Source organism: Scyliorhinus canicula, chromosome 15, assembly GCF_902713615.1.
Source record: "Scyliorhinus canicula chromosome 15, sScyCan1.1, whole genome shotgun sequence".
Lineage (NCBI taxonomy): Eukaryota > Metazoa > Chordata > Chondrichthyes > Carcharhiniformes > Scyliorhinidae > Scyliorhinus > Scyliorhinus canicula.
This window is the reverse complement of record NC_052160.1, coordinates 28,608,486-28,633,266: the sequence shown is the minus strand read 5'-3', so window position 1 is coordinate 28,633,266 and position 24,781 is coordinate 28,608,486. Positions and strand designations below refer to the sequence as shown.

Here is a 24,781-nt window from a genome sequence, read left to right as displayed (position 1 = left end):
TGGGACCCACTGGGCGTAGTAGGAGAAGAACCCCAGGCAGCGTACGGGGGCCTTGGGGCAGTGGGAGCTCGCTGCTGTGGGAGGCCACACATCTTAGTGCAATAAATTGATGCACGATCAATTGTACAAAGACTAAGGTTGGATACAACTGTGGCTTTATTGCAGTAAGATGTGTGGCCTCCCACAGAAGCTGGCGAAATGGCTGCTGAATAGAGGACACACATTTTATACTCCTCCTACTGGGCGGAGCCAGCAGGCAAGGGCTACCGTAGTACAGGTTCTACCTTACATCACCTAATACAGGTGTAACAGTGGTTTACCACAGCCCCTTCATTCCTAAGCTTTAGTTCCTGTCTTCAAAGTGAGGCAGGAAAGTGGATCCCAGATTGATTAATGTCCCTTCGGGAGATCTTCTCAATTCTGTCTCTGTTGTTGTTTTCCCAGCCCATTTTCCAGGAAAAGTCTGTCTGCGCCTGCAGGGGTCGTGAAGAAAAACTCCCTGCTCCCTTGAATGTAATCCAGAGTTTAGCCAGATAAGCATTCCAAATTTTACTTTGCTTTTGTACAGACCGCCTTTGCCCTGTTTAACTCACGACGCTTGGCTAGGTCCACCCCAGTGCCTTGTTAACTCCTCATCTGGTGCCCTTCCAAGTGGCATGTCCTTGTCTGCCTGGCCCAGTGCAGGATTCTTTCCCAGTCCTGTTAACGGTGTATTATGCTGATTATCGCCCTCGGCTGCTCTCCAGCCTTGGGTTTTGGTTGGAGCAACCGGGGGCTCTGTCTATTTCTGGCGGGTTGGGGAAGTTTCCCCATCCCACCAGGTTTCCCAGCATCTGGGCCACATAGTCCGTGGGGTCTCTGCCTTCGATCCCTTCCTGCAAGCCCAATATTCTTACGTTTTGGCGCTATGACCGGTTCTCCTGGTCCTCTATTTTCCCCTTCAGACTTCCATGTGGCGCGACCAACCTCGCTATTTCCGTCTGCAGGACGGCAATCAGGTCGCTCTAGTCTGTTGAGGCTTTTTCTAATTCTTTGATGGTGTTCTCCTGGGCCTCCAGTCACCTCTTTGCCTTGTCCAGGGCCACCTGCATGGTAGCCAGAGCTTCTGTGACTGCCACCTTGATTGCAGTCTGGATATCGGTCTTTGTCTCTTCCCGATGTTCTCTTAGTTCACTGGAAAGGACTATCTTCCATCCGCCCTCTGGTGAGTGGGAGGGAACCCCATGTGCAATTTGCCTGTCCTTCTCGCTCTGGTGTGGCCGGCACTTTGTGCGACTGCCATCCCGCCGCTTGTTTCTCGTGATTTCTTCCATTTCTTATCTCCTGATGGCCTCTGAAGTTACTGTTGTTCTTCATCCTCTCTTGTATTATTGTTAGCCAGGGTGTGGGGATTTTTTTTCACTGTTTTAGCAGGCTACTCTGGGCAAAAGTGCCTATTTTAGGGTTTGTAGGAGGAGAGCCACCTGATGTGGGACTACTCAGCACACCCCTGTCACCGGAAGTACCTAGTAGGGTCATTAAATGTAAAAAATATATCTTACTTCTCCTCCACCATGTCTCCGAGGGTCTACCTGCTCTGAAGGTTCGATCTTGACCTGGCCAATAAACAAAAATTGAGCTTCAATGACTGGCAGAAAAATATTCTATTTTACCGTACTAGCTTTTAAAAATATATATTTTTATTCTGGCAAAATTTTCAGTATACACAAACAACAATAATACAACCGCCTGATCCCCCTCTCCCTTCCACAAAAAAAGAGCCAAACCTTAGACAAAATACAGAGACAAACCCCCCCCCCCCCCCACAGCGGACAGTAACCAATTCTATGAAAAAGGCCAACCCTTTCACTGACCCCCTCATGGTACAAGAATTGCATCAGGTGGCCCCAGCCATGCCAAAGCCTTAGGCAGCACCGGGGACCTCCACCCAAGCAGAACTCACCTCCGGGCTATTATCGAAGCGAAGGCGAGAACATCTGTCTCGACTGCAGCACTGGCGAGTCCAAAACTCCAAAAACTGCCACCAACAGGCATGGCTTCCGCTGTACAACCAAATCCCTGACATTGTATCAAAGAAGAAGATCCAGAAACTAATGAGCCTGGGGCAAGATCAAATCATGTGTGTGTGATTCGCTGGCCCCCTAGAGTGTTGTGTTATGCTTCTTCATGTAGCATAAGCTGCTTCCTTGATGTATACTCTGACAAAGGAAGGTTGAACAGTTAACAATTCTCCTACTTGAGTTTGACTCTCCTGCTGATCTTGCTATAAGAACATAACAACTAGGAGCAGGAGTAGGCCATCGGGCACCTCGAGCCTGCTCCGCCATTCAATAAGATCATGGCTGATCTTTTGTGGACTCAGCTCCACTTTCCGGCCTGAACACCATAACCCTTAATCCCTTTATTCTTCAAAAACGATCTATCTTTATCTTAAAAACATTGAATAAAGGAGCCTCTACTGCTTCACTGGGCAAGGAATTCCATAGATTCACAACCCTTTGGGTGAAGAAGTTCCTCCTAAACTCAGTCCTAAATCTACTTCCCCTTATTTTGAGGCTATGCCCCCTAGTTCGGCTTTCACCCGCCAGTGGAAACAACCTGCCCACATCTATCCTATCTATTCCCTTCATAATTTTATATGTTTCTATCAGAACCCCCCTGATCCTTCTAAATTCCAATGAGTACAGTCCCAGTCTACTCAACCTCTCCTCGTAATCCAACGCCTTCAACTCTGGGATTAACCTAGTGAATCTCCTCTGCACACCCTCCAGTGCCAGTACGTCCTTTCTCAAGTAAGGAGACCAAAACTGAACACAATATTCCAGGTGTGGCCTCACTAACACCGTATACAATTGCAGCATAACCTCCCTAGTCTTAAACTCCATCCCTCTAGCAATGAAGGGCAAAATTCCATTTGCCTTCTTAATCACCTGATGCACCTGTAAACCAACTTTTTGCGACTCATGCACTAGCACACCCAGATCTCTCTGCACAGCAGCATGTTTTAATTTTTATCATTTAAATAATAATCCCTTTTGCTGTTATTCCTACCAAAATGGATAACCTCACATTTGTCAACATTGTATTCCATCTGCCAGACCCTAGCCCATTCACTTAACCTATCCAAATCCCTCTGCAGACTTCCAGTATCCTCTGCACGTTTTGCTTTACCACTCATCTTAGTGTCGTCTGCAAACTTGGACACATTGCCCTTGGTCCCCAACTCCAAATCATCTATGTAAATTGTGAACAATTGTGGACCCAACACTGATCCCTGAGGGACACCACTAGCTACTGATTGCCAACCAGAGAAACACCCATTAATCCCCACTCTTTGCTTTCTATTAATTAACCAATCCTCTATCCATGCTACTACTTTACCCTTAATGCCATGCATCTTTATCTTATGCAGCAACCTTTTGTGTGGCACCCTGTCAAAGGTTTTCTGGAAATCCAGATATACCACATCCATTGGCTCCCCGTTATCTACTGCACTGGTAATGTCCTCACAAAATTCCACTAAATTAGTTAGGCACAACCTGACCTTTATGAACCTATGCTGCGTCTGCCCAATGGGACAATTTCTATCCAGATGCCTCGCTATTTCTTCCTTGATGATAGATTCCAGCATCTTCCCTACTACCGAAGTTAAGCTCACTGGCCTATAATTACCCGCTCGCTGCCTACCCCCTTTTTTAAACAGTGGTGTCATGTTTGCTAATTTCCAATCCACAGGGACCACCCAGTCTAGTGAATTTTGGTAAATTATCACTAGTGCATCTGCAATTTCCCTAGCCATATCTTTTAGCTCTCTGGGATGCATTCCATCAGGGGCAGGAGACTTGTCTACCTTTAGCCCCATTAGCTTGCCCATCACTACCTCCTTAGTGATAACAATCCTCTCAAGGTCCTCACCTGTCTCATTTCCATCAGTCACTGGCATGTTATTTGTGTCTTTCACTGTGAAGACCGACCCAAAAAAACCTGTTCAGTTACTCAGCCATTTCCTCATCTCCCATTATTAAAACTCCCTTCTCATCCTCTAAAGGACCAATATTTACCGTAGCCACTCTTTTTTGTTTTATATATTTGTAGAAACGTTTACTATAGTAACTCAATCTAACTAACCAGTCTGCTCTAAGCCATGCGTTGGGTGTGATTCTTCTGATCTGCCCGTCTCTCTGTGTCGCCTATGGAAAGAAAAAGAGCATGTGTGCCCTGTCCTTTTATATGGGTTGTCCCCTTGTGGTCGTGTCACCTCTGGGTGTCTTGACTGCCCATTGGTCGTGATCTATGCTATGTGTTCATTAGCTGTGTGTCATGATGTCTCTGGTGCTCCCTCTAGTGTTTACTTAGTCTTATTGTATTTGCATTAACCCCTTGTGTATTTACAGTGATGCATATCACCATAGAGCACCGCCCTAGGGCGGCACAGTAGCTAGCACTGTTGCTTCACCGCACCAGGGACCCGGGTTTGATTCCTGGCTTGGGTCACTGTCTCATATTCTCCCTGTGTCTGTGGTTTCCTCCGAGTGCTCTTGTTTCCTCCCACAGAAGACTATGGAGGCCAAATCACTGAGCGTCTTTAAGACAGAGATAGATAGGTTCTTAATTAATAAGGGGATCAGAGATTATGGGGAGAAGGCAGGAGAATGGGGATGAGAAAAATAGCAGCCATGATTGAATGGCAGAGCAGACTGAATTCTGCTCCTATGTCTTATGGTCTATGTCCCGAAAGATGTGCTTGTTCAGTGAATGACATTCTGAATTCTCACTCGGTGTACCCGAACTGGCGCCGGAGTGTGGTATCTAGGAGATTTTCACATTAGCTTCATTGCAGTGTTAATGTAAACCTGCTTGTGACACTAATAAAGATTATCACACCTATCCTCCACCCCCGATGAACCCACTCATTGGCGCCCTGGTCAGGTGCAGCCTGTGCACCACCTTGAACTGGATCAGGCTTAACCTCGCACATATGGATGTGAAGTTGACCTGTGAAGAGCCTCACTCCACACTCTCCTCTCAAAGACCAAGTCCAGCTCACCCTCCCACTTCCTCTTTACTTCCTTCAATGATGCCTGTTCCGTCGCCAACATCTGCCCATAGGCATCCAAAATCATACCCTCCCCTAACTCAGCCAAGGACAGTACCCTGTCCATAAGCAAAGACGATGGTACGAAGGGAAATGAAGGAAGTTCCTTGCGTAAAGAATGTGCACCTGAAAGTACCTGAATACATTCGCTCTCAGGAGCTGGAACCTCTCCAACAACCTATCCAGGCTGGCGAACCTACCTTTCAGAAACATGTCCCGACACCTCTCCAACCCCTCCTCTCCCATGCCCCAAGTGATGAATCAAAGTCAGACGGCACAAACCTATGGTTCCTGCAAATAAGAGCCAACAGTGACATGGAGCCCAGTTTAAAATGCTGCCTAAGCTGATTCCAAATTCTCAAAGGGGCTGTCACCACCGGGCTCAAAGAGAATTTAGCAGGGGAAAACGGGTGTGGCACAATAGCCAGAGCCCTCAGGCACAACACCTCCTTCATCTGCTCCCATAGAGAGTCTGGATGCATGAACCACACCCCACCTTATTGATATTTGACAATCCAGTAGTAGAACAACGGATTGGGTAGTGCCAACACATTGCCCCCCCGGCTGCCTATTCCTTTGCAAAAACATCCTACGAAGCTCAGGAGTGTTACCAGTCTTTATTAACGTTACAAAAGAAAGTCTTGGGGTGAAAGACTGGGAGACACTGGAACAAAAACAAAAACCTCGGGAAAATATTCACCTTCACCGTCTGTACCCATAATACCTTTTCAAAATTGGTCTTCACCCCTTTACAAGACTAGAAAAGTCATGGGACACTCGGATTCCCAGATATGAAAAGCTGGTCCTGGCTGGACGAAACGGCAACCTCACCAGATCAACTGGGGGTGGGGGTGTTCACCAGATGATATTCGCTCTTGCCCAGATTCAGCTTGTACCCTGAAAAGGAGCAAAATTTCCTGAGCAACTCCATTATCTCCCCCACATTGGAGAGTGGAACCGTGAGATATAGTAACAAATTGTACAAGGACATTCTGTGCTCCCTCCCCCCACATTCTATTCCCCCTCCATCTGGCCGACGACTTCAGAGCAATAGCCAGCGGTTCAATTGCCAAGGCAAACAATAGCGGAGACAATGGACACTCAGTTGAAAATAACCCAAACCCAGGGCTTTAGTACGTACACTCGCTGTAGTGGCCTTGTACAAAAGTCTAATCAATGAAATCAATTTTGGCCCAAAGCTAAACTGCCCAAGGGTCTCAAAGAGGTACCCCCACTCAACCCTAGCAAACGCCTTCTCGCATCCATCAAAATAATCACCTCTGGCTCGGTCCCTAGGGTCCCAATACCACATTTAAAAATCTCCTTATATTGGCCAACAACTTCTCGCTCGTAACAAATCCAGTCTGCTTCACCGAGATCACTGCAGGTAGGCAGGGCTCCAAGTGCATTTGCAATACTTTAGACAACAATTTAGTATTGGCTGCATTCGCTGCTCCCAATGTGGTCTCCTCTATATCGGAGAGACCAAACGCAGACTGGGTGATCGCTTTGCTGAGCATCTTCGGTCTGTGCGCATTCAGGATCCTGACCCTCCTGTTGCCTGCCATTTTAACAAAAGACCCTGCTCCCATGCCCACATGTCTGTTCTTGGCCTGCTGCAATGTTCCAGTGAAGCGCAACGCAAACTGGAGGAACAACATCTCATCTTCCGGTTAGGCACACTACAGCCTTCCGGCCTGAACATCGAATCACGTCGACCCATTTGTTTTCATTTCATTTTAACTGTCTTTTACCATTTCTTTCTTTCTTAATATACATTTAATTCCCCCTCCCCCCCCCCCCCCCCCCCCCCATCTTATCCACCTTTCCTGCACCTTTCTCCTCTTTGCTTCCCCCTTCCCCTCCCCCCACACCCACAGTTCATCCTCTGATGTTAGTTTCCCTGCTGTTTGACCTTTCACATCTTTTGTTCTCTCTGGGGACTGCCATTAACACTCTTTCCTATTGGTATCTGTGGCCATTAGCACCCAGTTTCCCTGGGTTTCTGTGGCTATGACTCATCTTTCATTCTCACTCCACAGTATAAATATTTCCCACTTTCTCTGTATGTTAGCTTTGACAAAGTCATCGGACTCGAAACGTTAGCTCTTTTCTCTCCCTACATATGCTGCCAGACTTGCTGAGATTTTCCAGCATTTTCCCTTTCGTTTCAGATTCCAGCATCCACAGTAATTTGCTTTTATTAATTTAGTATTGGCATTTAATAACACAGTAGGCCGACATGACCCACATTCTCTGGGATCCTTGTTCTTCTTCAAGATCAAGGAGATCATGCCTGCAATACTCCCCGGGACATGGAATCATTAAACATATCCAGCAGAAGTGGGCCAAATTGACAGAAAATTGTTTGTAAAATTCAGTGGGAAATCCATCCGGATTTGGTGCTTTACACCCAACTGCATAGACCGAATACAGCTTATAATCTCCTTTAGCCCTATCGGCATCTCCAACTTCTGCCTTATCTCCTGCTCCACTTCCGGGAAGGTTGGCCCATCCAAAAAATGCTTCACCGATACACCCTCCTGTGAAATGAAATGAAATAAAAATTGCTTATTGTCACAAGGCTTCAAATGAAGTTACTGTGAAAAGCCCCTAGTCACCACATTCCGGCGCCTGTTCGGGAAGGCTGGTATGGGAATTGAACCGTGGTGCTGGCCTGCCTTGGTCTGCTTTCAAAGCCAGCGATTTAGCTGTGGCTAAACCAGCCTGTGGAGGTTCTAACTCATACAACCTACGATAGAAGGCCTCAAACACCTGACTGACCTTCGCTGGGGCAGAAACTAACCCGCCATCCGAGTTCCTAACCTACACTACCTGCTGAGAAGCATTTTGCCGTCTCAACTGGTGGGCCAACTGATGATTGGCCTTCTCCCCATCCTCGAGCATCGCAGCTGGCTCACCGCCTTACCCGTCGACAACAAGTCAAGATCAGTTTTCATCATTTTTCTATTCGCCAATATCTTGGGTGTTGTGGCAATCGAGTACTGGTGGTCCATCTCAAGAATTCCATCCGCCAGAGGGTGGCAAGGTGGCTCAGTGGTTAGCACTGCTGTCTCACGGCAGCGAGGACCCGGATTCGATCCCGGCCCCGGATCACTGTCCACGTGGAGTTTCCACATTATTTCTGTGTCTGCGTGGGTCTCACCCCTATAACCCAAAAAGATGTGCAGTGTGGGTGAATTGGTCACGCTAAATTTCCCCTTAATTGGAAAAAAAGAACTGGATATTCTAAATTTATTTTTTAAAAGAATGGCGTCCACCAATCTCTGCCTCTCCACCTTCCCAGATGTATCCCCATGCACCTTAGAAGAGATAATCTCCCCGCTAATAACCACCTTCAGGGCTTCCCTGACCGCAGAAGGTGAGACCGCCTAACTCAACGTACTCCCCAATGGCATAGGACATCCGCTCACAAAATCCCTTATCTGCGAGCAACACCGTGTCCAATCTCCGCGGGAGCTGATGAGAGCAGTCCGACTTCAACATCAAGTCCCCAGAATACAAAGCATGATCTCCGATACTCCGCCCCCTTCACCCCAGGGAGAAGAGACCTTCCCACCATGAAGAAATCAATCCGGCAGTAAACCGATGGACATGGGGGAAAAAAATAAATCTCTTTATCCTTCGGAAACTTCAATCTCCACAGGTCTACTCCCCCCCCCCCCCACATGAAGTCCACCCCCATAATGAACCAATGTAAAGTGAAGGTTGATCTTAGATTAGGATAAATGGTCGGCACAACATCGTGGGCTGAAGGGCCTGTACTGTGCTGTTCTCATAATAAAAATGTGAATCAAGGTTTGGAATAGAAGCCAGTATCTTATTAATGAATGCAGTGTCATCCCAGTTCAGTGCATACACATTGACCAACACCATCACCCGCTAGTGACCCACTGATGATTACCTACCTCCCACCTGGATCTGCTAATATATTACTGCAGAAAAAGCCACCCTCTTATTAATCAACACAGAGCCCCCCCCCCCCCGCGTCTTACAATCAAAACCCGAGTGGTATACCTACCCCACCCAACCCTTTTGCAACCCGATTTTCAATTGGGTCTCCTGTTAGAAAACCACATCAGCATTCAAACTTCTCAGGTGCACAAACACTCTGGACCTTCTTATTGGGCCATTTAACCCTCTCACGCTCCATGTTATCAACCAGACTGGGAGCCTTCCCCGAGCCAGGATCAGCGATATCCACCCTGTGAGGCAATCCAGCAGCGTCTCAACCAGCACCACCTCCAGGCCCACCCAAAATGACCATCACATCCCCATTAAGCCAATCCAAAAACCAAAGCAATCCACCCCCTCCCCCTCCCAGCTCCACCCACCCAGAAAACCAAACAATCAGCAGAGAAACAGAAGTCCCCTCCTGACCCAACCCGAAACCAAACAAACAAAAAGCCTAAATTTAAATAAAAGTAAATTACTGCGGATGCTGGAATCTGAAACCAAAAGAGAAAATGCTGGAAAATCTCAGCAGGTCTGGCAGCATCTGTAAGGAGAGAAAAGAGCTAACGTTTCGAGTCATATTACATAGGAGGTGCTGGAGGTATTAAAGCGTATCAAGATAGACAAATCCCCGGGACCTGCTGAAATGTATCCCAGGACGTTGTGGGAGGCTAAGGAGGAAATTGCTGGTTCCCTCGCTGAGATATTTAAATCATCGACAGCCATGGGAGAGGTGCCTGAAGATTAGAGGGTAGCAAATGTTGTGCCCTTGTTTCAGAAGGGCTGTAGGGATAAGCCCAGGAACTACCGACCGGTGAGTCTTACTTCTGTAGTGGGTAAGCTGTTAGAAAGTATTCTGAGAGACAGGATCTAGAGGTATTTAGGCAGGCAAGGGATAATTAGGGAAAGTCAGCATGGCTTTGTAAGGGGAAAGTCATGTCTCACAAATCTGATTGAGTTTTTTGAAGGGGTAACCAAGAAGGTAGATGAGGGCAGTGTGGACGACGTTGTCCACATGGACAAGGTACCGCATGGTAGGTGGTTGTAAAAGGTTAAATTTCACAGAATCCAAGGCGAGGTAGCCATTGGATACAAAATTGGCTTGGCAACCAAAGCCAAAGGATGGTTGTGGAGGGTTGTTTTTCAAACTGGAGGCCTGTGACCAGCGGTGTGCCTCAGGGATCGGTGCTGGGTCCACCATTATTTGTGATAAATATAAATGACTTGGATGAGAATATAGGAGGCATGGTTAATAAGTGTGCAGATGACACCCACGATTGGTGGCATAGTAGATAGTTAAGAAGATTATATATGATTGCAACAGGATCTTGACCAATTGGGCCAGTGGGCCGATGAATGGCAGATGGAGTTTAATTTGGATAAATGTGAGGTGATGCATTTTGGAATATCAAATCAGGCCAGGACCTATTCAGTTAATGGTAGGGGGTTGGGGAGAGTTGTAGAACAAAGAGATCTAGAAATACAGGTTCATAGTTCCTTGAAGGTAGAGTCGCAGGCTACCTTGTTCTTCTTTGGTACTGGTATTATGGTGGTCTTCTTGAAGGAGGTGGGGACCTTGGAGCGGAAGAGCAAGTGTTGAAGATGTCTGCGAATACACTCGGCAGTTGGTCTGCGCAGGCTCTGAGTGCTCGCCCTGGGACTCTGTCGGAGCCTGTCGCTTTCCGCGGATTCACTTTCAAGAAGGTAGCTCTTACCTCTGAGGGTGTAATAGTGAGTATGGGTGTGTCCAGGGCAGTTGGCACTGATGCATTCTCTGACTGCTCAAAGCGGGTATAGAACTTGTTCAGTTCATCGGGGAGGGATGCTCCGCCTCAGATATTCCGCCTGGCTTTGCTTTGTAGCCTGCGATCTCATGTGACCCCTGCCATAGTCGCCGTGGGTTTGTGTCATTGGCCTGGGACTCTAGTTTGATCCGGCATTGGCATCCCTGATGGCTTTCTGTACGTCGTACCTGGATTTCTTATATATGTTCGGGTCGTCAGACTTGAACGCCTCCGTCTGGAACTTCAGCAGGGAGTGAACCCTTTGGTTCAGCCAGGGTTTCCGATTGGGGAATACCCGTATTGTCTGCTTTGATACACAGTCCTTGACACACTTACTGATGAAGTCTGTGACGGTGGTTGCATACTCGTCCAGGTTAGCTGTCGCGGCCTTGAATATGGACCAGTCCACAGACTCCAAGCAGTCGCGGAGGATGTCCTTGGATGCCTCGGACCAGCACTGCAAGGTTTTGATTGGCTCAGCACACTTGAGCTGCTGTTTGCTAACTATCCAACCATGCCTTGTCGCGTCACCCTGCCTTCCCCCCAGTGCCCTTCCCCTTTCCCCACCCTACGGTCACCTCCCTCGGCCTTCTCCCCTACCTCACTTCCGTTCACCAGCATTACCTGCCAGCATGGCAACTCCTGCCCCAAGGTTCCTCCTACTGACTCCCATGCCTCCCCCTCCCTCACCTCTCTGTTCTGTGAAGGCTCCCCCGCTGACCTCCCCCTCCCCAATCCAAACAAAGATTCATCTCGAAGCACAAGTCACCTTCCCCAAGAACAACCAAACAGAAAAAACCCACACAGCCCCAAGCAGCCGGAGGGGGGATGGGTGACAGCAGCCCCCTTACAAACATTTCACCCAGCTACCCTTTGTCAAACCAAGAGTTAGAAAAAGGGGGGAAAACCCTCCACAGCGGAGGAAAAGAAAACCCCCAACTCCCTCCAACACACTCTACCTGTATTCTTAATTACTTCAAAGTGCCAACACCTCAGTATCCCAGAATTGTTCAATTCAGGTCTCCCCCAGTTTATGCGCCTTGATTAAGTCATTGACCACTTCTGCGGTCTCAAAATAGTATTCCTAGGGCAGCACGGTGGCACAGTGGTTAGCATTGCTGCCTACGGCGCTGAGGACCTGGGTTCGAATCCCGGCCCTGGGTCACTGTCCGTGTGGAGTTTGCACATTCTCCCCGTGTCTGTGTGGGTTTCACCTTCACAACCCAAAGATGTGCAGGGTAGGCGGATTGGCCATGCTAAATTGCCCCTTAATTGGAAAAAATGATTGGGTACTCTAAATTTATTTATTTTTAAAAATAGTATTCCTGGCCTTCATACGTCACCCAAGCTTCGCCGGGTAGAGCACACCAAACCTGACCTGCTGTCGATATAGCACCGCCTTGGCTTTGTTGAACCCCGCATGCCGTTTTGCCAGCCCAGTTCCAATGTCCTGATATATTCATGATGGAGATGCGGTGTTGGACTGGGGTGAGCACAGTAAGAAGTCTTACAACACCAGGTTAAAGTCCAAAAAGTTTGTTTCGAATCACTAGCTTTTGGAGCACTGCTCCTTCCTCAGGTGAATGAAGAGGCAGGTTCCAGAAACATATATATGGACAAAGTTAAAGATGCAAGATGATACTTTGAATGCGAGTCTTTGCAGATAATTAAGTCTTTACAGGTCCAGATGGAGCAGGCTAAAGAGGTGTGAATTGTCTCAAGCCAGGACAGTTGGTAGGATTTTGCAAGCCCAGACCAGATGGTGGTGGGGTGAATGTAATGCAACATGAATCTAAGGTCCCGGTTGAGGCTGTATTCATGTGTGCGGAACTTGGCTATAAGTTTCTGCTCAACAAATTCTGCGTTGTCGCGCATCCTGAAGGCCGCCTTGGAGAACGGACATCGCGCAACAATTGAGAGGCAGTAATATTCCTTTCTAGTCGGGGAACACGTCTGCAGTCAAGGGCATTCAGCCTCTGATCTTCGGGTGAGTGTTCGCCAAGGCGGCCTCCAAGCGTTTTCCAAATTCTGCCTTCTCCATCTATTTTCCAGCCCCTCCACCTTTGCTCTCAACATCTTGCAAAGGTCTCCTAAGAACCCACCTCTGCCTCCAATGTCACCACAAAATCACTGTGGTCCGACATCACCCTCTTAATCTCTTGGATCTGCGACCCCTGTGCCTCCAAACGTTTCTCCACCCTCTCCATCGAGCCCTTCAGGGGTGCCTTGGCCCCTCCGATGGCCTTTGAACGATCCTCCTGCATCTCCTTCCTCTGCTGGCGGAACTCTTCCTTGATGAAGGCCATCAACTGTTACATCTGGGGCTTTACAACTTACACCAGCCCATCCCCCTCCGCCATCCTTCTAGAGGCTGCTGTGCCACAGGTCTCTTCCAACTCTTTGGCCAAGTCTCTCACCTTCTTCTGCTGGGTTTGGTAACCAGCAGACATACTACTCCTGGGAGAAACTTCTCCTCCGACCTTCAGCTACACCTTTCTGTCGATGTTGCACCTAATTTCGGGAAAGAGCTCTTTTGTACATCTTCAAGCAGGAGCTGCCCTGTTTGCGATCACTCACACCATGGCCGTCACCGGTAGTCCCTTTAAAACTGAGATGAGGAGGAAGGTTCTTTAGCTACAGGGTGGTGAATCTGTGGAACTCTTTGCCGCCGAACATGGTGGAGGCCAAATCACCGAGTGTCTTTAAGACAGAGATAGATAGGTTCTTGATTAATAGGGGGATAAGGGGTTATGGGGCGGGGCAATGAATGGGGATGAGAAACATATCAGCCATGATTGAATGGCGGAGCAGACTCAATGGGATGAATGTCCTAATTCTGCTCCTATGTCTTATGAAAACATCTGAAGAGATCAAATCTCTTGCAGTATTTAGGGTATTCACAGGCTTCCTCATGCTTATTCTTCGGTTTCTGTAAAACAATCCGTCACACTCAACCTTGCTACCGTATAGGATATAATTTATACTATTGTATAAATGTTGTCTATTGTATGTGAATTTTTAAAGGAAGTTTTTTAATCAAATAAAACTCCTATCATAAACAGAAATCATCAGTTCTGGCTAACTTATGAAGAGAACTGAATTTTAGGAAAGGAGGAATGAACATCCCTTGAGCCCAAAGTTACACTTGAGCATTCTGGTGGTCAAAAACCCCTTGTAGCGAATGGGTGCCTGAACTGAATCCCTGAGTGGTAGATCTTATCAACAGTATCACAAATGCAGCTCTATTGCACTTTGCAAATCTTAAACCAGATATTAACATCCACCAGAACAGCCAAAAATGTAACCAAGGTTACATCAGGTGACAAATGCTGAGTATCTATCCATCCAAAACAACGGCAAACAACAGTAGAACTATTATATATGTAGAAGACTAAAAATGTCTAAGGATTATGAAGGTATGATAATAAAATAAAATGACAAAGTTGTGCAAACAAATTATAACAATAAATGATAACAATTTCTCATACAGGAAACCAACTTCTGTTCAAGAGCAAGGATAGAAAAGGGGTGGCACGGTAGTTAGCACTTCTACCTCACGGTGCCAAGGACACGGGTTCGATCCGGGCCCTGGGTCCGATCCGGGCCCTGGGTCACTGTCCATGTTGAGTTTGCACATTCTCCCCGTGACTGCATGGGTCTCAGCCCCACAACCCAAAGATGTGCAGGGTAGGTGGGTTGGCCACGCTAAATTACCCTTTAATTGATTTTTTTTTTAAATGATAGAAAAGAAGCACTTTGTACCTTTCAGAATATCAGAAAATCCGAAAGCACTTTACAGACAATGCAGTACATTTGCAGTATAGTCACTTTGTTACGTAGGGAAACCACAAAACCAATCTGTCTACACAAAGGTCTCACAAACTGTAATGGGATGAATGATCAGATTTGTTAAATTGTGATAGTTTGAATAAATGTTGGTGAGGACAGAGAACTTCCCTGTCCTTTCATTTTTACCATGAGGTTTTTATATCCACACAAAAGAGCAAGTGGGACCTTGGTTTAATGAATTATCTGAAAGATTACACCTCCGATAGTGCAGCACTCCCTCAAGTACTGCATTTAAGTGTCAGCCTGGATTAGTGCTTCAACACACAACCTTCTGATTCAAAAGTCAAGTGTGCTGTTCCTCAATCAAGGTCAAGGGAATGAAAACTGGCCCAGGCTAAGGTTATGGTACTGGCCCAGGCTAAGGATGGAGTAAGGCCAGCTAATACCTGTTGAGATTTCCCTCTTTCTCATTCTCCACATAGGGATGGGTGGTAATTTTTAGTTGTACATAGAGATTCAAAAAATTAGGAAAAGCAGTTTTTTTAAGTACCCACTTAATTTTTTCCCATTAAAGGGCAATCTAGAATGGCCAATCCACCTACCCTGCACATCTTTGGGTTTTGGGGGCGAAACCCACGCAAACACGGGGAGAATGTGCAAACTCCACACGGACAGTGACTCAGAGCCGGGATCAAACCTGGGACCTCGGCGCCGTGAGGCAGCAGGGCTAACCCACTGCGCCACTGTGTTGCCCCGGAAAAGCAGTTTTTTTTTAAACATACTATTTAAATGTGGCACAGTGCCACAATTGTAAAAAAACCTCAAGATATTTTAATTTTATACTGAAGTTACTGCATGAAAGCTTTGAAAGTAGACAAGAAAACAAGCACAACTATTTCTGAGTAGGGTATCTCATCAATTGTGATGGTGTTGTGTTTCTGTCCCATTATTACCAGCCTACTTTGCCTCTAATACTGATATTGAGCCCTGACAGTTGCTTCGATGTATTTGGACCTGACCATGACTCCTGTCTGATACCAGCATGATTGTCTGAGGTTTGGTAATAGCCAGTTTTCACCTGGTTTATGAAACCAGTATAGTCAATAGAATAAATGGACATGGTTCTCCCTCTGGGTGGGATTCAGAGGTCCCAAACCCATCCTGAGCGGTGAAAGTGATTCACTGGAATTTTAGACAAGTTCTTTCCTCAAGTAAACACAGAGGTCAAACACTCAAAGCTTCAGGACAAATTAAAGACCTTCCAGCTTGAGGAGAGGAGAAAACTGCTACAATGAAAGGCAAGAGTTTTAACATGAAAGCGAAAGGAAATTGCAATACCGTACGGACTGTGGCTGCTGCAGCACCAGGTGACCTGGGAAGCCTCTGAATTGTTGGGCGCACATGCCTCCAGTCAGGTGCCCACCTCCAGGCACCTAAACTGCTGACTGGAAAATTTCAGTCAACCTTCTTTAGTTATAATAAATGATGGTAGCATAGTGGCATATGTTACTGGACTAGTAATCCCGGGCCTGGACTCATGTTTCAGAGTCAGGAGTTCAAATCTACAAGGCATTGAAGTTCAATGAATTAATAAATCTAGGATAAAATGCTTGTCTCCTTATTAAATAATCATGAAACTACCAGATTGATTTAAAAATCCATTTGATTCATTTATCGCCTTCTGGGGAGGAAATCTGCCATCCTTAACCACATGCATCTGGCCCACATGTGACTCCAGATCCATAGCAACCTGGTTTACTTTGAACCGTCCTCTGAAACAGCTTAGCAAGTAGGCAGCTCACTAATATTTGCTCAAGGGAAATTTAGGGTGGAAATACTGGCCTCGCCAGCGAAGCTCACATCCCACGAACTAGGTGGACTTGACAGAATTTTCTGTGACGTTTTCATTCATACGTTGTGGACTATTATCCAACGCTCTATGGCCCGGGATACCAATGCTCATGAACATCTCCTTTAATGTTCTCATCACCGCCTCGTTGGTCGTTGTGTAAAATTGCTTCACCTCAATCCATTGGGGGAAGTAATCCACTACAATGAGGAAAGTACTGTGATAGATGAATAAATTGTTGTCGAACTGCTTCCATGGTCTGGTTGGGAACTATGTGGGGTTAAGGGGTTCCTTCTGGTCTTGCTTGTGTATTGCTCAACCAGCAGTTTGCTTCTGTCACAATACCCTGGACTAGTGCACGGTCAATTCTAGCTTCATTTGACCTGAAGTCTCAACACAGGCGAAATTAGATGCTATTTAGAATGCCCAAGGTCCTGCTGCCTCACTGCGCCGAGGACCCAGGTTCGATGCCGGCCTTGGGTCACTGTCCGTGTGGAGTTTGCACATTCTCCCCGTGTCTGCATGGGTGTCAACCCTACAACCAAAGACGTGAAGGGTAGGTGAATTTAGCTCACTGAGCTAAATCGCTGGCTTTTAAAGCAGACCAAGCAGGCCAGCAGGCCAATTCCCGTACCAGCCTCCCCGGACAGGCGCCGGAATGTGGCTTTTCACAGTAACTTCATTGAAGCCTTACTCGTGACAATAAGCGATTTTCATTTCATTTTTCAATTGGCCACGCTAAATTGCCCCTCAATTTGAAAAAATGAATTGGTTAGTCTAAATTTAAAAAATAATTAAACACATACACAAGGTGGTGGAAAGGGAAAGAAAATAAGAAAAATAAAAGGATAGGGGATCTTTCCAGTCAATGTCTTTCTGAAGTTCAGGCTTTTGTTTTGTACTTCCTTCTAGTCTTGAAATGGTTCTTTCTGGCAAGGTTGTCTACCTTCTCTGCATCATTTCAGGTTCACAGCAATGTGTGTGCTAGGGAGTCAATGCTTTCAGAATAGAGCAATTCTTTCACTTCAGCAAGCAGGAGGAAGATTACGTTCCTTTCACTTCCCAAGGTCTAAACACTTCTGTTACATTCTCTCAGAAAACATGGCGCAGGAACCAATCACTTACGATTGCCAGGCAGAACACTGTCCCTGGCCAACCCACCGGAGCTGCTGGAGTTTTTCTGTGGTAGCTGGCAAGTATTTCCTCTCCAATTTGAGAGTACGATTCAAGCTCCTTGATTAGGCTGACATCATGTTTTGTTCAGAATTCCACTGTGGCCCTGGAAAGTGTTAGTTTGTGCTATGAATCAAAACATCACCCATATTGCAGCTTATACCTCTAGCAGAGGTAATTCCAAATGGTAAGCTGTTGGAACAGAATTAGTAATGAATGTGCTCAGCAATCTGGACTTTCCATCTACTGGAAGTTGCCAAAAGCTGCTGTTAGCATTGAGCCTTGAAAGTACTGTGCTAAATTTTAGAATGTTTGGTCAGGCCGCCGTCCACCAAGGACATTGGGTCCTCTCGTGAAGGCCTTATTGAGTTGTGTCAATTTGTGCAGATACAGATGGACCCATTCGGTTTTGGGACTGGAACCATTGCCAGAACACCATTCGGTTGGCTGAAAGACAGGGGCGATGACACCCATTTTTGTCATTTCATCCCGCTCTTGTTGCACTTGTTTCATGAGTGGATGAAGTATTTTTCTGCACACAGGCATCCTCTCACAGTGTAAGCCTGTATGAGGTCCTCAGTTGCCCGTTTGGTAGTGTTTCGGAAATTTATATTTCAATATAGAACGAGGCCCTTGCTGGTTGGCCATGTCAATTTTCTGTTGGAGGTTGAAGTCGACACCGGTTTTTCATCTTAAAAGGGTGCATTTCTGGTTGTGGATAATGAACAGGGTGTCTTGTATTCTTTTGTCTTGTACCCGAGTGTCACTTGCAGAGTACCTTTTAGCAGTAGTTTATTGTGGGATGCTCTGTACAACTATGTTGTGTAGGGCGTCAGCCGTTGGGTCACCCACCATGGTTTGTTGTCCGAATAGCTCTGTCCGCACTGACTCCCGTATCCAATTTAAAGTTTGTTACAAGGCCATTAACCAAAATGTTCGTATTTCAGAATGAAAACCTACTGACCTCACATGGTGTTTCCTCTAGGTGTGGTGAATCATCTTAAGATTTTTTGTGCGTCTACTTGTGCTAACTTTGCATAGCTTTCCAAAATGTCCTCTGTGTTTGCAATTAAACACTGCTGAGACATAGATCATGCCTGTGAGATGCTTGGATCCATAAACGCTGGCATGGTTGCCCACCCTCTATTGGTTGGTTAGGGTATGGAGTGTCCCTACCCTCTGTTGTTTTACTAGTTGGACAGTGGAGTTGCTCTGTACCATGGTGCCTTCATCCCCTTAAGATGGATCTGTGCTATAAACAGCTTTCGAACTGCCTGAATCTGAATGACCTTTTCAAGGGTCAAATCTTCCTCAGCTTGAAGCATGTGTGAGTGCATCATCCACCAACAACAATTCTGTGCCCGAGTAGCTCTGACCTCAGGTAACTGTGGTCACAGCCATCATTTTGTACAGCTCATTAATAGTCAACAAGTTCTCCTGGATGTTGAACACATTTACTAAACTTTATTCTTTTAAGGATCTTGTGACTGCTCAAATTGAAACGCATCACATACTTTTAAAACTTAATCAAATTTTGCTGCGGATTCTTAGATTCCTTGTCTAGCTATTATATCATCAGCTATTGATCCTACTGAGTAAAGCAGTGAGTTAACCTGTTTAGCTTTTGATCCATGGTCATTTCTAATTAAAAGTGTTTATACCGTTAAATTTTATTAGGAATTCCAAGATGGCACTCCAGTACGCTTCTTCTCAAAGAGGTTTTCTGTGCTTTTTGGTTTTGGCAGACTCCTGTAGTAATGCTGTTCAAGGATGGCACGGTGGTGCAGTGATCAGCACTGCTGTCTCACGGTAGCAAGAACCCAGGTTCGATCCCGGTCCCGGGTCACTGTCCATGTGGAGTTTGCACATTCCCCGTGTCTGTGTGGGTCTCACCACCACAACCTAAAGATGTGCAGGGTAGGTAGATTGGCCACGCTAACTTGCTCCTTAATTGGAAAAAAAGAATTGGGTACTCTAAATGTATTTTTAAAAAAGTAATACTGTTCGCAATTTCTGTGGCTCGACCTGAGTTTTCCCCACAGTATCTAAGTATTCTCAGGTCATGACCTGTCAATTCCCAGCCTTTGCAAAGTTTTTTAAACTGCTGATTTCTTTAATTATATATTTTATTTTGATTGGAGCAAGGTAAGGCACCGACTCTGGCTGCCCACAGTGCGTTTCAAAACAGCAATTTTGACTGCAGCTGAAAAGGTTTTAAAACTCGTTCTGGCCAGAAAAATATTTTAGCTCACCTCCGCTAGATATTATGATTCTGGACTCTTTGGATACTGAAGTTGAACTTTTACTCTAGGGTGCAGTTTTATTTCTAATTTCTTCTTTCAATCCTGCTTTGAAGGGCAGCACGGTGGCCTAGTGGTTAGCACAACCGCCTCAAGGTGCTGAGGTCCCAGGTTCGATCCCGGCTCTGGGTCACTGTCCGTGTGGAGTTTGCACATTCTCCCCGTGTCTGCGTGGGTTTCGCCCCCACAACCCAAAAACGTGAAAGCTAGGTGGATTGGCCACGCTAAATTGCCCCTTAATTGAAAAAATGATTGGGTACACTAACATTTATTAAAAAAAAATCCTGCTTTGAAGCTTTTCTCTGGTGTTGCGATATCCTGGGCGAGCGCGTGGGCATTTCCAGCCGCCCTCGTCTCGGAATCGCAACATAAGTGAATGAACAAATAATCCTAATAAACCTGTCGAGGTTTTGGCCCTAGACGGCTCCAATGAGTTACCGGTACCAGATGTATAAATAAAATGTTACAAAATGGTTTATTTATAACAAGGAAAAAGATTAATATATAATGATAAAAGTAGAACAATGGTTTGCTAATCTAACTATTCCCAAAACCCTGTCCCACCCAGACAGACACTGGACAGACACATGGTGGAAAGGTTAAAAAATAAACAGCGATTAAGAAATATTATAGCCCTTTGCTGCCGACGTAGCAGTCTATGTAGCCAGCGATCTCCTAATGAGGTCTGCAACCTGAACCTGCAGAATGCTCGCTAAATCACCAGGCAGAGGTAGAGAGGGAGAGTTTTAAAACAGCCTCATGGTTGGATCTCTTCAGGGAACTCATACAAAATGGAACTTCTCAGAAGATCCGCCTTCTTTCTAAAGGTTTCTGACTGGCTCCATTAATCACAGACAATAGGAGGCGGTTTAGCTCACTGGGCTAAATCGCTGGCTTTTAAAGCAGACCAAGCAGGCAGGCAGCACGGTTCGATTCCCGTACCAGCCTCCCTGGACAGGCGCCGGAATGTGGCGACTAGGGGCTTTTCACAGTAACTTAATTGAAGCCTACTGGTGACAATAAGCGATTTTCATTTTCATTTCTCGATTGGGTGCTTGCCAAGTCTATCAACTAGACATCACAGGTTCAGCCACAGAACCTAAAGGGATGTCTTGGGTCACTCCATCAAGGCAGGTTTTTTTGTGTGCCAAGGACTGTGATTTAAACAGAAATCCCAAATGCAGTAATGTTGTAGCCGCTAATCAGAAGACTGTAGATCAAAACAGGCAGCAGGACAGGAACTAAAAATGGGACACAGGATAAACAAGAAGTTTTACAACAATATCCCAACACTGGTGATCTGCTTGTGCATCTTCATTTCTGGTATTTTTTGCCAAATCAGAATGCTACTTTTTTTAATCTACCAGGTTTAAAATTTCTGCTCCAGCGTCTGAGAGGTTCTGTGTTGTCGATAACTGTCATCATAATGTAAGATGTTGTGTGTAGTCTGCTGGGTGTCACAACGAGGTTCTGAATTTTGTATACTTTATCATGTGTTAATTAACTACTTGCAACTATATGCATATAGACAGTATAAGGTCTAAACTAGGAGCTGTCTCCATGCTTGCCTCGACCAACCCTTGTACTTTCTGTCCAGTACAAAGCTGACCTCTAGACTTGGGTCACGTGTTATTTTACATCACAGTGTGGGCAGTACTGTACCGATTCCCATGTTAACCCTTTCTATACCAGACCTTTGTACTGCAGGTTCTTAAATGACCTCATGGGATTAAATGATTATTATTTGCAATTTCCATGCTGTTCCAATTTGGCTCCCCCCCTCTTTTCTACTATTTTTGGGCCCTATGTTAGGCCCTTTCCTCCACCGACGATGGTGTATTTGTCACTCTTTTTGCTTCTATAGCTTTGTGGAGGGACTCTGGCCTCTGTGTCGGTCTCGCCTTGGGTCTCTCCCCGTTGCCACTCCCCCCTGTCTGCTTTCTGTGGCTGTGATGATTCCTATACGCCCGCCTGACCCCCTCCCTTTCTATCAGTTATTGGCTTCAATAATAATAATCTTTATTAGTGTTACAAGTAGGCTTACATTAACACTGCAATGAGGTTACTGTGAAAATCCCCAGTCGCCACACTCTGGTGCCTGTTTGGGTTCACTGAGGAAGAATTCAGAATGTCCAATTCACCTAACAAGCATGTCTTTCAGAACTTGTGGGAGGAAACCCATACAGACACAGGAGAACATGCAGACTGCACAGATTGTGACCCAAGCCAGGAATCCTCAAAATAATGAAAGATTGCCAAGCTCTGAGGTGCAGAGGGATCTGGATGTCCTACTGCACATGTCACAAAAGGCTAGTTGTGCAGGTATAGCAAGTAATTAGGAAAGCTAACTGTGGTGAATGTACATTGCTTAATTCACACTGTATAGCATTGTGTCCTTGTGGGCTCTGTCTGTGAGCCGTTGCGCGGCTCTGCCCACAGGGGGAGATGAGGAGCTTGTACAGGGCTCCACCCGTGGCCCCTCCCACTACCGGAAGTATAAAGTGCTGCAGCCTTGTGAGTCTGCCCTCAGTTCTTCTGGTCGCAGGCAGGCTCAGTTGTAAGTCTATTAAAGCCAGTTTACTTCCTCTCGTGTCTCGAGTAAATTGATGGTCACATCAATTTAATAGACTTAAAAAACCCACTATGGAATCAGCCCTCAAACCTGATCGACTAGAACTCGACCCGCAGTCTGCAGAAGCGAAGGAAATCTTTCTACACTGGCTTTGGTGCTTCAAGGCCTACCTGGCTGCGTCGACTACCTCCGCTACTACTGACGAGCAGAAACTCAGTCTACTGCACGCACGGGTGAGCCAACGCATCTCTATGCAACTCAACAGTACCGACTCGTACACCGAGGCCCTTGCTATGCTCGACCGACTATACGTGCGGCCTGTAAACGAAGTCTACGCGCGGCATATTTTCGCTACCCGCCGCCAGCACCCCGCAGAGTCGCTAGAGGACTACCTACACGATCTAAAAGCCCTTGCACGGGAATGTAACTTGCAGGCTGCAACTGCCTCCCAGCATATGGAACGCGCTGCCCGTGATGTGTACGTTGCAGGGGTCCGGTCTAACTATGTGCGCCAGCGCCTCCTCGAAAAAGTAGCCCAGAACTTGGAGGACACGGTAGCGCTAGCAACCTCAATGGAGGTCGCGTTTCAAAGCCTGAACTCATTCCCCGCAGACCACGCGACCCAATTGTGGACCCCCGACCAGCGACTGCCCCATGCCTGCGCCGCGCGGCCACCCACCCACTATGGAGCGCCAGCGTGCCATTTTTGCGGTCAGCCCCAACATCCACGGCAGCACTGCCCGGCCCGCAACGCGACCTGCAGCAGCTGCGGTCGAAAAGGATATTATGCCAAGGTATGACTGTCTAAATCGAAACCCTCTAACTCTCCCGCTGTCCAGAGCAATCGCTCCCCCAACTCGCAGGTCCGCAGACCCCGTAATGTTGCAGCGTGTCTGCCGACTCCGCCCGACATGTGCGACTCATGGGGGCTGCCATCTTGCCAATCCTCCCCCATGCGGCCGGCTATGTGAGAGTCATGGGGGCCACCATCTTCCTCGCCGCCCACCACGTGCGATCAACGGGGGCCACCATCTTGGCCATCACCCGATGTTCATCTCGACGACTACGACCTCCGCGGACAGTCATCACGGGGCCACTCCAGCACTGCTGATCAAGCCACCAACTACCCGCAACTCAACGCAGTCACTTTGGACCAGTCGCGGCCAAAGCACCTCAGGAGTTCGATGATGTCCGTTCAAGTCAACGGATACAAGACACCGTGCCTCTTCGACTCCGGGAGCACCGAGAGCTTCGTGCATCCAGACCTGGTAAGTCGCTGTTCGCTCCCTATCTTCCCTGCATGGCAAACTATCTCCCTCGCCTCGGATTCGCACTCGGTCCAAATACAAGGGCGCACCGTTGCGACCCTAATACAGGGCACCAGCTACTCTAATTTCCAGCTGTACGTACTCCCGGACCTCTGCGCCCCACTCTTACTCGGGCTCGATTTTCAGTGCAATCTTAGAAGCCTCACACTCAGCTTCGGCGGACCCCTACCTCCTCTCACGATATGCAGTTTAGCGACTCTAAAAATCGACCACCCTCCACTCTTCGCTAATTTCACGGCTAACTGCAAACCCGTAGCCACTCGCAGCAGGCGGTATAGCCTGCAGGACAGGGTATTTATTAGAGCCGAAGTCCAGAGGCTCCTACGTGAGGGAGTCATAGAGGCCAGTAATAGCCCCTGGAGAGCTCAGGTAGTGGTCGTCAAGACCGGGGAAATGTTCTGGATGGTGGTTGATTACAGCCAGGCCATTAACTGGTTCACGCACCTCGATGCGTATCCCCTCCCCCAAATTGCAGACATGGTCAACCAGATCGCCCAGTACCGCATATTCTCCACGGTGGATCTGAAGTCTGCATACCACCAGCTCCCAATCCGCCCGGAGGACCGCCACTATACCGCGTTCGAGGCAGATGGCCGCCTCTTCCATTTCCTCCGGGTTCCCTTTGGCGTCACGAATGGGGTTTCGATGTTCCAATGAGCGATGGACCAAATGGTGGACTAGTACGGGCTGCGGGCCACGTTTCCGTACCTGGATAACGTCACCATCTGCGGCCATGACCAGCAGGGCCACGATGCCAACCTCCACCGATTTCTCCAAACCGCCCAGAAACTCAACCTCACATACAATAAGGAGAAATGCATTTTCCGCACAACTAGACTAGCCATCCTCGGCTATGTCGTGGAAAATGGAGTCCTGGGCCCCAACCAGGACCGTATGCGCCTCCTCTTACAACTCC

The 24,781-nt window shown here is 47.1% G+C and overlaps 1 protein-coding gene across 4 annotated transcripts in view; it reads right to left on the bottom strand.

The window, feature by feature from the left end:
• The window catches only part of LOC119978556, a 90,795-nt gene that overhangs the window by 35,268 nt on the left and 30,746 nt on the right, over positions 1 to 24,781 (bottom strand). For 3 of the 4 annotated variants that reach the window (XM_038820288.1, XM_038820286.1, XM_038820289.1), the window contains exon 4: positions 1,542 to 1,595. The exons of the other annotated variant lie outside the window; for it this stretch is intronic. In XM_038820288.1, coding sequence (XP_038676216.1) covers positions 1,542 to 1,595 — 54 coding nt within the window. The remainder of the gene's footprint in view (positions 1 to 1,541; positions 1,596 to 24,781) is intronic. 4 annotated transcript variants of the gene reach the window in all.